This window comes from Mauremys reevesii, linkage group 1, assembly GCF_016161935.1.
Source record: "Mauremys reevesii isolate NIE-2019 linkage group 1, ASM1616193v1, whole genome shotgun sequence".
Lineage (NCBI taxonomy): Eukaryota > Metazoa > Chordata > Testudines > Geoemydidae > Mauremys > Mauremys reevesii.
In genome coordinates, this window is record NC_052623.1 from 43,456,913 (window position 1) to 43,471,952 (window position 15,040).

General features: G+C 43.7%; 1 protein-coding gene across 7 annotated transcripts in view; it reads right to left on the reverse strand.

Moving 5' to 3' along the window:
- Nucleotides 1–11,415: 11,415 nt before the first annotated feature.
- Nucleotides 11,416–15,040, reverse strand: part of ARHGAP20 (Rho GTPase activating protein 20) — a 101,162-nt gene continuing 97,537 nt past the window's right edge. For all 7 annotated transcript variants that reach the window (XM_039519232.1, XM_039519199.1, XM_039519215.1 and 4 more), the window contains 2 exons: nt 14,496–14,610; nt 11,416–13,666 (listed from right to left, as the gene is read on the reverse strand). In XM_039519232.1, coding sequence (XP_039375166.1) covers nt 11,919–13,666; nt 14,496–14,610 — 1,863 coding nt within the window. In that variant the 3' untranslated portion in view covers nt 11,416–11,918. The remainder of the gene's footprint in view (nt 13,667–14,495; nt 14,611–15,040) is intronic.

The following is a 15,040-nucleotide window of genomic DNA, read 5'->3' on the forward strand; positions in this document are numbered from 1 at the left end:
TGATCATCATTTCGATGCTTGTCATCTGGGCTGTCTTGAGGACCTCGAGATTGGGCACTTTGTCTTTCCAGCGGATCTTCATGATGTTGCGGAGGCAGCGCATGTAGAATGCTTCAAGCTGCTTGATGTGACACCTATATAGTGTCCATGTTTCACACCCGTACAAAAGAGATGAGAGAACAACAGCTCTGTACACAAGCAGTTTTGTTGACATTCGGATGTTGTGGTGGTTTAAAACTTTGACACACAGACAGCCAAGTGCCTGGCTTGCTTTGGATATTCGTGCGTTGATCTCATTATCCAGTGATCCATCACTGGATATGACACTACCCAGGTATTTAAAGTTCTCCACTACTTTAAGATGAGTGCCGTCAATGGAGATACTCGGGACAGAAGCATTTGATCCAGGTGCAGGTTGATGAAGAACTTCTGTCTTTCCGAGGCTGATAGTTAGTCCAAAGAGTTGCAAGGCCTCAGCAAACTTGTTGACAATGTGCTGAAGATCATTTTCAGTGTGAGCCATGAGGGCACAGTCATCGGCAAAGAGTGCCTCAAGAAGGAGTTTCTGCACTGTCTTAGTCTTTGCATTCAGGCGACGGAGGTCAAAAAGTGAACCATCGTGCCAGTATTTCAAGTATATACCTCGGTCCAAATCTTTCATTTCATGGTTAAGGACGCATGCAAAGAACAGGTTAAATAGGACAGGAACGAGAACACATCCTTGTTTCATGCCATTGGTGATGTTGAAGGGGGCTGATGTGGCTTCATCAGACAATACTTCGCCTGTCATGCTGTCATGAAAAAGGCGTATAATCTGGACAAATTTTCTTGGGCAGCCAAGTCATGTTAGAATGGTCCAAAGGGCTTCCCTGTTGACGGTATCAAATGCCTTTGTCAGATCTATGAAGACAGCATACAGGTGCATATTCTGTTCAATGCACTTCTCTTGTATTTGTCTGACAGCAAACACCATGTCGACTGTGCTCTGGCCAGGTCGGAAACCACATAGACTTTCAGGTAGATTTGCCTCAGAAATACTGGCTATTAGGCGGTTCAAGATGATGTGGGCGATGATCTTCCCACCAACGGAGAGGAGGGATATGCCTCTATAGTTTCCACATTCTGCTTTGCTGCCTTTGTTCTTGAAAAGAGAGACAATAGTAGCGTCGCGGAGGTCCTGTGGTATGTTTTCATCCTCCCAGATGGTGATGATCACGCTGTGGAACGCTGCTAGTGCTGCTGGACCTGCTGCTTTGTATCTCTCTGCTGGTATCCCATCTTTTCCAGGAGCTTTTCCTGAACTCATCTGGCTAACAGCTTTCTTAATCTCATCTATAGTGGGCGGAAAGTCAAGATCTGTCAGAGCAGGTTGTTGCGGAATTTCATCGAGGACATTATTATTCATGGTTGATGGTCTATTGAGAAGGTTGCTAAAGTGTTCTCACCATCTTTTGTTGATGCCTTCTTTATCTTTAATCAGCATTGTGTTGTCTGATGAGAGCAATGGGGTGGTCCTTGGTTTAGAAGGTCCATAGACAGTCTTAATAGCACTGAAGAACATCTTTGAGTTGTGAGTCTCAGCATAGTGCTCAATTTCTTTGGCTTTGCTCTCCCACCAGTTGTCTTGTATCTGACGGAGGTCTTTCTGTGTTTTGCTCTGAAGGTACTTGAAATGGTCCCGTTTAGAGACTGAGGAGGGGTCATTCTGCCATTCGATAAAGGCTTTTCTCTTTACTTCCAGTGCTGAGCATATTTCTTCTTGGTTCTCAAACCAATCCTGATGTGTTCTTTTCTTTGGTCCAAGAGATGTTATTGCTGTGTCAGTCACTATCTGCTTGAACTGATCCCACTTTTTGGTTACAGTACCGATCAATTGTCCGTGGGATGTCAGTTTGTCATCAAGACTCCTCTGGAAATTGTTGAAAGCAGGTTGTACATGCTTAGGGCGTTTGTGCCGAGAGGGAGCGATGTGAAGTTGAAGAGACATCCTGACTAATCTGTGATCTGTCCAGCACTCTACACCTCGCATTACTCTGGTGATCAGTACGTCTTGGATGTCTCGCCTTCTGACAATGGCATAATCTATCAGATGCCACTGTTTGGACCTAAGGTGCATCCACGTTGTTTTGTATTTATCTGCTTGTTGGAACAGAGTGTTGGTAATGGTCAGGTCATTTTCAGAACAAAGGCTCAAAAGGAGTAGTCCATTGCTGTTCATTTTGCCTACACCATGTGGCCCGGTTACTCCTTTCCAGTTCTCGCTGTCAGCCCCACTCGGGCATTGAAATCTCCAAGTAGGAGTAATTTGTCTGTTACAGGTGTGGCCTTGATCAGTCTGTCGAGATCTTCATAGTATTGTTCCTTTGAGTTGTCAGAGCATGTTAGAATGGTTGCATATGCACTGATGATGGTGGCATGACGTTTGGCATTTAGTGGGAAGCGTTGTTTCAGCAATCTTTCATTGATACCCACTGGAAGGTCTGGGAGTTGATGCATCAATGAGGTTTTTATTGCCAGACCAACTCCATGTATTCTGTCCTCTGTCTCAGTCTTACCCTTCCAGAAGAAGGTGTAACCACTTCCTGGTTCGCTCAAGGAACCTTCCCCAGGCAATCTTGTTTCACTTAATGCCGCTATATCGATGTTGTAACGGGCTAGTTCTCGAGCAATGCGAGCTGTCCATCTCTCAGGTCTTGCAACAGCTTCTCGATCCATGAGGGTATGAACATTCCATACACCAATGGTAAGTTTCCTCAAATTTTTCTTTTGGTTTCGGCCGCAGGTTGGGTTAAACTGCCAGACGCGGCTTGCTGGCCAGTTGTTGTAGGGCAGGCAATTTTTAGGCCACCTTTTCTAGGCCCCTCCCTTACTAGAATGAGCAGTGCTGTCCTGAAGAGGGCTGCCTGGGATGCTGCCGGGCAACTCTGCTGCCCCAGGTACAGAGCTGGACGACCACCTATCCACAGGCCACCTGCGTGCAGGATTGGGACTACGACTCCCAGTGGTAACCTCCACCTGTCGCTTTGCCCCTCCCCCATCGCCGCAGGACTTGGGTGGTATGATGATGATGTTTGATGATTTGCACAGGACCTGTGCGTGAAAGCTTTTTAAGTGGTAGAGCCGTTGCACGGGAGCAATCCCACTCTCTTGACCTTAGAAGCCAGACACCAATGGTACGAAAAATCGTCACGACTGGTAACTTCATTGGTTGCAGTGGATGGCCTTGATGTCTTTCGTGCCTCATCAAGCCCTTCGCTGTCCACAAAGCGTTTAAGATCCAACGGCCAAGAAGACGGTTCTGCGTGATCTCTTTCACCCAGTTCGCCGGAGCTGACGTTGCATGCAGGGTAGGCATATCCCTAATTCACTGAGGGTTTGAGTCCCATCAGTTACACTCACCTGGTTTAGCCGGCCTGTCGAAGCCGTTGCCCGGGGTGTGGCCACTGCGCATGCTGCAACTACTTGGAGCCACAAGTGAGAGCTGAGTGACAGGTGGGGACCAAAGTGGACCGACCACCCCTGAAGGGGTACGACAAGTCCCCCCATCAGAGGTTCTATCCCTCCCTGGGCACCCCATACATCCCTCAACTCTACTACCAGGAGCGTAACTACAGAGTTCCTGCCTGCTCCCGCCTGCCTCAGTTTATTGCACCACCCTGCTCCTCCCCAACTGGATGTCATTGTGAGTTAGGCCTGGCCCATTCCACGTGGGTTAACTGAGTTCTGACTCCTGTGAACCCTTTGCTCACCTGTGTGGAATCAACACCCCATCACAGACGGACCTTGATGCTAGCACAGATACTGTTGCAGGATTGAGGCCTTAATAATGAATGCATGGTGATCTGTATGTGACCAAACAACACGTTTTTCAACAGTAACATTATGCCTGAGTTCAAAGTAAGGCTTAAACATGAAAGGCTAGTATTCTAACCCTCTCGCCCTCCAATACACCAGTGTGTGTTTTACAGTCATTAGAGTAGCACATATGAAAAAAGTAAACTGGCCACTAGCCATTGCAAAGGTACTAAGATAATTTGGGAGTTATATTATCTGAATACATTTCACCCTCCTCTTGTGGCATGTTATATTAGCTTCTGACTGTATAAATACCTATTAATTGCAATGCTTATTAGCCCAGGCACCATTTTATAATCTTTGGGTTCCCTTAATATACAAAAAGAAGCCGCCAGTGCCAAACATGGAGAATAACCTTGGCAAAGTGTGGTGGCAGTAGCCATTCAAACAGGATTCAGCATTCCCTTTATATCTCCATGTATGCAATCTGATGAGCATTTTGTGTATACACACTCCCTGCACAAACATTGCCAATATGACATAAGGCTACAGAGTGCCTGTTTAAGAGGCCAAGTTGCTAAGGCCCCCAGGCCGTCTGTAACACTTACTGCAAAGAATACTTTTTTGGGGTAACAATAGCTTATTCCTAGTTACAAGAGCCATCCCTTGAGATGTGATGCTACCTCTACTTTTATTTTCTTTTTTTGAGAACCGAGATGTAGGCCCCATTCCTGCACATGATCAGCTTTATGTGTAAGTAGCCCATGGAGTCCATAGGAAAATGCACATGCATCAACTTCAGCATATGTATTTTTGTAGGCTCAGAGCAATAGCATGAAGATTCTTAGGCCAGGTCCACACTACAAGGTTTTGCTGGCATAGCTGTCAGTCAGGGTAGTGAAAAAGACACCCCCCCCTAGCTGATAGAGGTATGCTGGCAAAGCTCCCAATGTAGACACAGCTACACTGAGAAAAGTGGGTTTCTGTTGGCACAGCTAGCGTCGCTCAGGTAGTAACTATGGTGTAATGATGGTGACAGAAAAACACCTTCTGTTGGCATAAGCTGCAGCTACACTAGAAGACTCTGCTGCTATAGGTGTACCAGTACAGCTGTATCAGCAGAGCCTATGTAGTGTAGACAAGGCCTTAGAAGGACTTAACTTAAACCTAACATTTGCTCCAGTTCCAATACTCCACCTCAAGAAGCAATTTAGGGTTCCATGACATGATCACACAGCGTGACTGAAAGTGAACAGACATATCTTCTATTTAGACTGTTACATAGTTGTATGCCTAATGCAATGAGGCTGGATTCTCTAGGTGCTACTTGTGATGTTGCACTCCATAGGTTTATGGAAATATGCTTATGAATGTAAATATAATGTAACTGGAATATGCTTTATGCAAAAGGTCTCTTGTAAGGTATCATTACAAAGCTTATAATCTACTGAGTGTGTTCATCCTATTTGTATGAATGTATCATTCTTGTATCTAAAACTAGAAATATGAAGTATTACTCTGAGGTCCTACTGTAATTATGCAAAGTATGGGCCATTAATGATGGCTTGGAATCTTGATGGCTCCCATTAACTAGGACAATTGGTTGTAAATGGCTCTGTTTACTTGTAAGTCTTCCTGTATACATGGGTGCCAGCCAGTGAGTAATGAAGTCTCACAGGACATGTGAACATGTCACATGATACCGGAGTCCATCTTAAACCTGGTACTTTTCCATTTAGAAGGAAGGGTGGAAACCCAGAGAGAGAGAGAGAGGGAGAGGATTCCTACCTTGTGCCAAAGATATAAACGGGGATGGAATAAAACAAAGGGGGGCTGCAGTCATGAAAAAAACCTTAGTTACCACCTGAGCTGGAACTAACAAGAACTGAACCAGGGAAAAGAATTGGGCCCAGACTAGGAAGGAGTCTAGTCTGTGAAAGCTTATTGGAACATATCTGAGGATGAGATTTACCTGTATTCAGTTTCTTAATGTATTGGGCTTAGACATGTGTGTTTTGTTTTATTTTGCTTGGTAACTTACTTTGTTCTGTCTGTTATTACTTGAAACCACTTAAATCCTAATTTTTATACTTAATAAAATCACTTTTGTTTATTATTAAACCCAGAGTAAGTGATTAATAACTGTAGGAGCAAACAGCTGTGCATATCTCTCCATCAGTGTATAGAGGGTGGACAATTTATGAGTTTATCCTGTATAAGCTTTAAAAAGAATAAAACTGATTTATTTGGGGTTTGGATCCCATTGGGAGCTGGGTGTCTGGGTGCTGGAGGTAGGAAACCTGCTAAGCAGTTTTGGGGGCATGGCTCAGACCCTTGGGTCTGTGTTGCAGCGGAGTAGTGTGTCTGGCTCAACAAGAGAGGATTCTGGAGTCGCAAACTGACAGGGAAAACGGGCTCACAGGTAATCTCAGCACCTCAGGTGATAGTCCCAAAGGGGTCTCTGTAACGGAACCCATCACACTACTGTTATACAAATAATACAGAAATAAGTTATGGCATCTGCTGTCACCTACATTTTCAAGGTGTTCTATAGATTTTAGCCACTCAACTCCCAGGAGATTCCACAGGAGTTGTGAGGCAAAGTACCATTGGGAAATGTAAGGATAAATCTTTTCAGTGGACAGCTGAGCAGTTCAGTGAAGAAAAGTAAAGTCATAAGAACGGCCATACTGGATCAGACCAATGGTCCATCTAGCCCAGTATCCTGTCTTCCAACAGTGGCCAATGCCAGGTGCCCCAGAAGGAATGAACAAAAGAAGATGCTGTAGCTTTCAAGTACCGAAGCTATGTCCACAGAAGCCCTCTTTCATCAGCACAGCTGTGGACATGCTGTGAATTTAGTCAGTATAGCTCGGTTGGTCAGGATTGTGGTTTTTTCATACCCCTGGCTGATGTAGCTATGCTGACATCACTTTTAAATTTATACCTAGCCTAAGATGAGATGCTACTTGTAGCCATACTAGTTCTGTAAAGAATGGAGGTGAAAGTAAGTTGGCAGATAACCTGGATTCTCCCTTGATTTGTAGTGGGGTAGGGAGCTTTTTGTACAGTTAGCCTCCAACCATGTTGTAGGATAGGAGTAAATACTATGACTATTCTATAAAGTTCTCTATGGCTGCATTTGACCCTCTCAGACACAGTTTCATTCACTTTGCTCCCTAGCACCACATAATTCATTCAGTAAAAGGCTGTTGATAGAAAAGGAATCCTGAGCAAAGGTTATGGGACTCCAGTGGGCTTGAAGTCTACGAGCAATTCCTCTCCAGCTCATACATATGATAGAGGTAGGCCAAAACTTTTCATGTCATGATTTGTTTCCATACATTAAATGTTACAAAAACAAATTTGGTATTTTTGTAATATAAACTTTGAGTCTATTGTATCGTTCACTCAGTTGATCTAAGTCATTGCTTGATGCACTCAGTTTATCCAAGTACAGAGTCAGCTGTTGTCTTATATTATCTGATTTTTTTCCCTGCAAAGGCAGCACACCTAGGAGAATGAGCCTGACACTGGGAACCAGGAACCAGTCACTTGCTCAGGGCTAGGGCGTCGCATTTATGCCAGAGCCCTGTATAGCAGGGACTCCTCTTGGAAGAGCATCAAAGGGAATGTGCCTCTCACACAGGTAGTTTCTCTTGATGCTTTGTGCTTCCTGTTACCCCATCAGGGGCACAATCTGCTCTACCCATTATGACTCTGTGACGAAGTGGGACTGGTCTTACTGGGGGCTGGGTACAGATCCTAAGTATCTAGCAGCAAAAGTCCATGCAGCAAATGCCTGACACTCTGTCGCCTAGCAACGGATGGCCGGGCCCCTCCCGGCAAAGGTGCTGGCTAAAGGTGTTGAAGACAAAGGGGTCAGGTGACCTCCTGGCCCGGGAAAGAAGCTGAGCAGAGAGGAGGGGCCGGAGGGGGCAGACTGGAGTTGGCTGGGGAAAGAGGGGAAGCAGGGAGAGAGGGCTCTGATCCCCGAGGGGGGCTGTGAGGCCCCAAGATGGACCTAACCGGGGGGATCCTGGTATCTGTGCCTGCAAGACCTGTGTTGGACTGTGTTCCTGTCGTCTAAATAAACCTTCTGCTTTCCTGGCTGGCTGAGAGTCCTTGTGAATCGGCAGGGAGCCCGGGGGTGCAGGGCCTGACTCCCCCACACTCCGTGACAGACTCCACCCACTTTTCAGTTTACTTCTCAGGGGGGAAACAGAAGCAAGCAAGGTCTCCACTCCAGAGCCCAGAGACTGCAATTACAGGAGACTTTTGTGCAGCTACTACTACTTTTTGTGCCTTCTTTATGCACAAGGGTCACTTACATCTGGGCCCTAAATGTGCCCTTCTGTGTGACCATAAAAATGGGATAATGGAGTTCCATGTTGTGCATCAGTCATCTCCAGACAAGACTTTTTTTTTTTTAATATAAGTAAAATTATGGTGGGTTTTGTTGTTGTTAACTACAGCCCACCCTGCAGGCTCAGCCTGGGATCAGGGCAACTGGAATGGAACAGAAAAGATGGTACTACTTGCTCTGCAGACCCTTGTGATGATGTGTAAAAAGGGAAGAACCCAGCTTGATTCTCAGTTCCCATGTTGAGTTTGCGGAGCTGAGTTAGAAAAAAAATTTGCAATTGTAAACTGAGCAAATCTGATATGGAATCAGTGAGCCACAAACATGCAACCCCGCAGTGCCATTTTTAGAGCCACTTTTAAGAGTAGAGCTCTCCTGTAAGTTCTGTATGGGGATAATTAGTTGCTCACCTCTCAGGGGTTAGTTATTGCTTGAACAGCACTTTGAAGATGTAAAATGCTATATAAAGTCCTAAGCATTATTGTTCTTTTTAGCACCACCTCAGGAAAGCACACGCCTAAGTGCATTCCAGAACAGGGATGGACTTAAGCATTTGTGTAAGTGCTTTTCTAAGTCAGGGCCTTTGCGACTGATCAGGACAATGTCTGTGAGTGAGGACAGACACAGGGCTGGATTTTAAATGTCAGGCTATAGCTTTATTAGAATTTAACATGGGAGAGGGGCACTATCTGCCCCATCCTACACATTTAGGGGAATCTAATGCAGGATTACAGGGCACCTGCCATAGAGCCATAACTCAGGGCACCTACCATGGACTCTTCACTGCCTACCCCAAGGATTCAGCTTGTTCTGCTGAATCCTCTCATCTTCCCCCTGCAAAGGGGACAGAAGGTACCAGGAAAGGATCCCTGTCTGCAAGGACTTCAGGTCTTCCTTTTTCCATAGATCTGGGGTCCACCAACAAAATGCCATGTTTCTTACTCTCGGATCACTGGCTGTTTGGCTTTTTAATCTGCACCAGACACAAGTTATGATGAACATTCACACGATTCCTCACATTAAACTCTGACACCATTTCACTTCGTGGTGTCTCCATGAGGGTATGAGGAAGGTGAAAAAACCTACTAGGCCACAGCCCATTTGGCCCCTATGAGAAAAAATTCCTTCACAACCCCTTACATAGGTGATCAGTCAGACCCACTACACCCTGTACTAACCCTGGAGACGGAGGCTGGGTTCAACTTAAAATGGGACAAGAGGCTGATAAAACCCAGGCCAGGATTTAAAAGAAACAATTGTGGGAAGCATGAGACAATCAGCTCACATCTCTCTAGCTGGCCAATGGGCAGCAAAACACCCAGAGGGAGGCGGGGCTTATCCCAGTATACACTCCCTCTTTAGCCTATAGCTGTCCAGCACCTTGTGGATCCAATCAAGTTTCTCAGTCGTTATGCTGGGGGTGGCAGTGTCCGAGAATATGCCTGTCACAGTGCATTCTACATGTTAAACTGTACTGATCCAACATCCAGCTTGTTCGCTGTATTTGTAATATTGAAAGCACTATGCCATGACACATAGCTCACGAGCAAACTCTCAATCGGCTTCACATCCAGGCAGCACTGAATGTACTTTTACTTTAGGCTAGCAGGAAATGACTGCGGTAAGATATGACTGGTAATATAAAATGCTTATGTTGCAAAGACTGTTTTTATTAACATTTATTATTGGTGCAATGAATCAATGTTTGCTACTTGATTGAAAATTGCCTGGCAATGCTATTTTGAGCAGTTTGAAAAGGAATGCAGAGTGGCTCCTTCTGTCATTGAAAAATGGCATCAGGGCTTTGTTTTCTTTTAAAAAGGGACATGGGTTGTAGTGCTGATAAATACGAGGACCCAGCACACACACACACACACACACACACCCTTGTGAACAAGGTTTTAAGGTCAGATTTTGTGTACTACACTTCTAATCAAATAACTGTAGCTATATATATTTATGAGATGATGAGAGAGAACAGATGGTGGTTATAAGCCTGATCCCACAAACAGTTTTACTTGCCTGAAGTATTTAGTCATTAGTCATTCCACTTGACAGATATGCAGACAGATTGCTTGTTCTGCCTGGTGAAGTGGTGCAGTGCTTCCATAGACTACTCTTTGCAGCCGCTTGTGGCATTAGACAGCAGGTAACATTTTCAAAAACACCTCAGAGTCTTAGGTGCCTAAGTCCCATTGGTGCTTTTGGAATCTTGCCCCAGTGTGACTGAATACAACACTTCTAGCCTTCTGTAAAACTTTGCCAATATTCATACAGGATCCATTACCCAGCCAAACGTCTATTAGCTGAAATATCCTGGGACCAACTTGGTTACAATACTACAAACAACATTATCTGAAAAGGCCCTTTTGCTTCTCCCTATCCTTGACTCTTCATCTCATTTTAGAGTTCAGCTGAAAACACCTGATTCTCCCTTGAATATGCCTCTTAGGGAATAGCAGAAGGGGAAGAGGAATTATTCTTTAACTATATTATCAGTATGTTGAGTTCTGTAAGTTTGAGATACACTTTATATGCATGGTGCTGTACAGAAAGTAAAGCCTAAATCCTGCAATCCTTTCCCATGCAAAATTCCCATTGATATCACTAGGCAAGAAAGAACCCATAGAACTGACCTCTGAAGTTCTACTGAATTGTATTCACATTGCAGCTTGTTCTCTTTGCCAAAACTGAAATATACCATCTCTTTCTAGTAAACAAAACAAAAGCATTTACTACAGAAGCAAATGTCAAAACCTAGAGAGAAAAAAAAAAGGGGGGAAAACAAAGTAGGTTTCTAAGAACCATCATTAACATCACAATCCACTGGTAAATAGATGTGACTTTAAAGCCAGAGAACTGAAGAGTTCTTTGGAAAATTGTTTTGGTTGACTTTATGACAGAATGGATTTTATTTAATGTACAGCATTGAATGCATACACCAATACCAGTGCCATAACAACAAAAACGGAATTTGTAAAGTTAGCAGCAGTTCTGCAAGTACAAAAATACACATTTATTTCAGACCATATATAATAGCAAAATTTATCAAGATATATTATACAAACTCAAAGCATTTTAGATAATGCATTACTTTAAATATATTATAAGATGATTTAGACAGCGCATAATAAAATTACATGTGTTCTGCTTGCAATAATACATGCCATTTTACAGCTATATTAATAAACTATTCACAAGGTAAACATAAAAAACACCCAATGGAATACAATAAACGAAACACACAGAGTTGGGAGTTGTTAGTTACAAGCGTCTACATTTAATGTCACTTCTTTTGCTGCAAGACGGAGAGGACTGGAACTACTGAACAGTTACCTTGTTAACATACAAAGCATGACACTTCTTCCTTGAGGGCAATGAAAGTTATAACCGTCATAGTTTCAAAACAGTAGTAGAATACCACAGTTATGGAATCTATGCTGACCATGTATACTGCATCAAAACCACAAAGGACACGGACTTACATCTACAAAGCTTAACACGAGTGGTCAAGAGGAGGACTCTATGTCAAAGACACTACTGCACTCGCTGGTGTCTTGGATCTGAGCGCTTCTCTTAACAATTCCTAGAATCTGGGAAGGTCCCAGGAAAGGTAGTTAATCACAATATCAGTATGTGGGGAAGTTACTTTGATAATTCCCATAATGACAGGATGAGTTCTGTAGCCCCGATGTGAAAGTTCATTTCTTGGGATATTAAACCCTAAGCAGATCCGACATTAGTCCCAAAGGTGGCGATTTTAAACATAAGACTCCTCGGCAAAAAACCTTTGGTCAAGCTCTTCAAACTTGGAATCATTGCAATGCTTGTTTGGCCATTCCTTTGTATTTTGGACCAAGGCCTTGGTCCCTTCCTCTGATTTCTGAAGACATTTATTAACATCAGGTTTAAACAAACAGTCATCAACTGCCTTTGTGGTTTTTGGAGACCGAGAGAAGCCACTTTTGGACTCATCAATATTTTTTGATTCAGTGCTTGGCAAAGATTTGTCGTTCTTGGAGTTTGTCACTTGCTGGCCTCCTAAATCTGTGGAAATCACAGTCTTACTTAAGCTGTCCTTGACGAAAAGTTCATGTCCAGCATTGACAACATCCTCTGGCTCACGGGCATGCTCAGCCCTTTGATTTGTGCACTGAGTGAAAGTGTTGGACAGCTGTCTTTTATGTGACTGAACAAATAGAGAGTTTGCCTCCTCCTCTTCCTCCTCCTTGCTTTGCTCAGCCAACAGCCCCAATGCCTTTAGTCTCTTGTCTTTGGCTTCCCCTGCACAAAGTGGAGAGCTGCATAGCTGCCCACCCCTCCAGGAAGAAGAAAAGTTGCCCTCCTGCACTGTTTCTGCAGCATTAATTTCTCCTGTTGACATAAGTGTTTTTAAAACTTGCCGTTGTTCTTGACATAAGTTATCTTCTGACGCATCTGAAGAATCTGCTTGTGGTTCCAAAGTTATTTTAACAACACTCTTCTTTTTCTCCTCTTGCTTGGACACTCTCTCCTTTTTTCGGAGAGTCCAATTTTTCATTGTGGAGGCTCCGTTCTTTAGCCATGTGCTGGGATGAAGAGTTACAGGGCTTTTTTGACTCTCTTTTCTAGCACAAATGGAGCTGATGCTGCTGGCTTGGCTAGGAAAAGAACTGAGGCTAGCACCCAGGGGTACTCCAGAGAAAGGGTTAAATTCAGGAGAAAGCTCTCCATGTTTCTTTTGAGGCTGAAAAGCACAATCTAAAGGAGAGGAGGTTTCAGTTGGAGTAAATACTGAATAGTCTGAAAACTGAGAGAAAGCACTGTCCAAGGAACTCATTGAGGACCCAGATGGGGACGTTCCGGGAGAAGATAAACTAGAACAGCTAGTTCTTGAGCAAATATTTAATCTCAGCAGGGGTGGGGGCAGGAGGCAATTGGACAAGTCTTTCTTTTCACCATTTTGGCCCATGGTGCCACTCTGACCCACATCAATCCCCATAACCAAACTCTGATTAATAAGCTTTTGCCCTTCCACCTGTAATGAACGAAGCTGCTTGAGACAGTCTTCATCTACGTGCGACAGCACTGCGTCACAGCTGGCTTTACGTACTGCGTTCTCATGAACCTCACTGACGTGGCTGAACTTAGAAGCAAGAAGGCCAATCGTGGGCTCTGAGCAGCGTCTCTGTCTTCTCAAGCTTTTGAGAGCATCCGGGACCATTACTGATGAGCAACCAGAGGTACTGGAGCGAAGTGACTCGTTCTCAGAGTGATCCCGTAATACAGATTCGTGGTGTGATCCAGTAGAAATTCGCACTGGTTTTGATTTGGGTGGCAGCTGAATTGTAATTTCTTCCACCTCAGGCTGGTCCAAGTCACAATCACTCAGAGTCAAAACTGAGTCCCGGCTCCTGTTATCTTGACCTCGTTTTTTGATCAAGTCACTAAATGAAGAGTCAACGTCATCATTGAGCTCATTTTCCAAACTGTCATAGGAAGAATCATTCAGATGAAAGGAAGAGAGATCTGCAAGAGGATGAAAGCAGCATTAGCATGTCCATGCTCAAACGACTCTGACGACATAGTTACATTTTGTTTCAAAAGTATTCTTTCCCTTCGGTAATTGTTTGTCCTTGGAAAGTCCCTAAACCGGACAAGTGGCCAAATTGGAAAAGTTTAGAATTCTTCCAAAATGATCATTGTAAGATGGAATAGAAATTCATTTTATTAGGTCCCCAATGCAGCATAGGGACTTAAAAACATATGCTTAAGTGCTGTGCTGAATAGGGATGAATTTATGGATACTCCCTAGTAATCAACCTATGGATAATAAATTAATTACAGGCTATTAAATCAGTAACATTATGAACATTCAATTCAATTGCTCTGATATGTGAAGAAGCCAGGGTGTAATTTTATTGTGCTCCAGAAAGTAGAAGATTTATAGCCAATATATGATGAGAGGTTCTAGTTTCAGTGACGGCATAGCAAGTAGACTCAAGCCAATGGATTTAAAGTGGTGTAACTGAGGGAGAATTTAGTCACATTACACTAGAGAATACATGAGAAGTTTGGGACAACCATATTACTCACGAGTGGCAAAGTGTGTTATATAGATCATGCCAAATGGAGTGAAAAGAGTGACTGAATTAGTTATGTAATTTTTTTTTATCATGCACCTTATACTATCACCATCACTGACTAAGGGAGAGTGCCTGTTTGTGTACGCATTTGTGTACATTGAGTAATATTTTGTATGGACAGATTATATGAGTGGAAAATAACAGCCTTCCTAAGAATGTACTGAATCTTCTGACTGGATGGGTTAAGCTAATATGAATGAAACATATGTTACCTGAGCCATCCTCTCTGTTGTCACATCGTATCAGCATGTCCCCAAAGAGGGTGGAAATTTCCTCTCCAAAAATCCTGCAGCAATTTTCAATTAGAAACTGTACCAGAATAGAAACCTGCAACAAATCAGTGGCAATGAGATCTCTATACAGATCTTGAACTATTGAGTTGAGAGGACTATAGATTGGTAACAAAACCCAACCAATCCTATGTGCTTTTCCTTTGAATGAAAAGGTTGCTCCCAAATATCATGTTACAGGCTCTCTGCTGATGCTGTATATGGTGCTCCAGCCTTGGATTTACCCAGCATGTGCTAAATTTTGCAGGTAATGATTTGTTTCAAAGCAGGTCTAGATGGGTGGCTCCTCTGGACATGTTTCAGAGATTCTAAGGCCAGAGGGACCACTGTGATCATCTAGTCTGACTTCCTGTGTAACACAGGCCATAGGACTTCCCCCAAATACTCCCTGTCTGAGCAAAAGCACACCTCTTAGAAAAACATCCAATCGGGATGTGAAAAGTGCCAGTGATGTAGAATCCACCAGC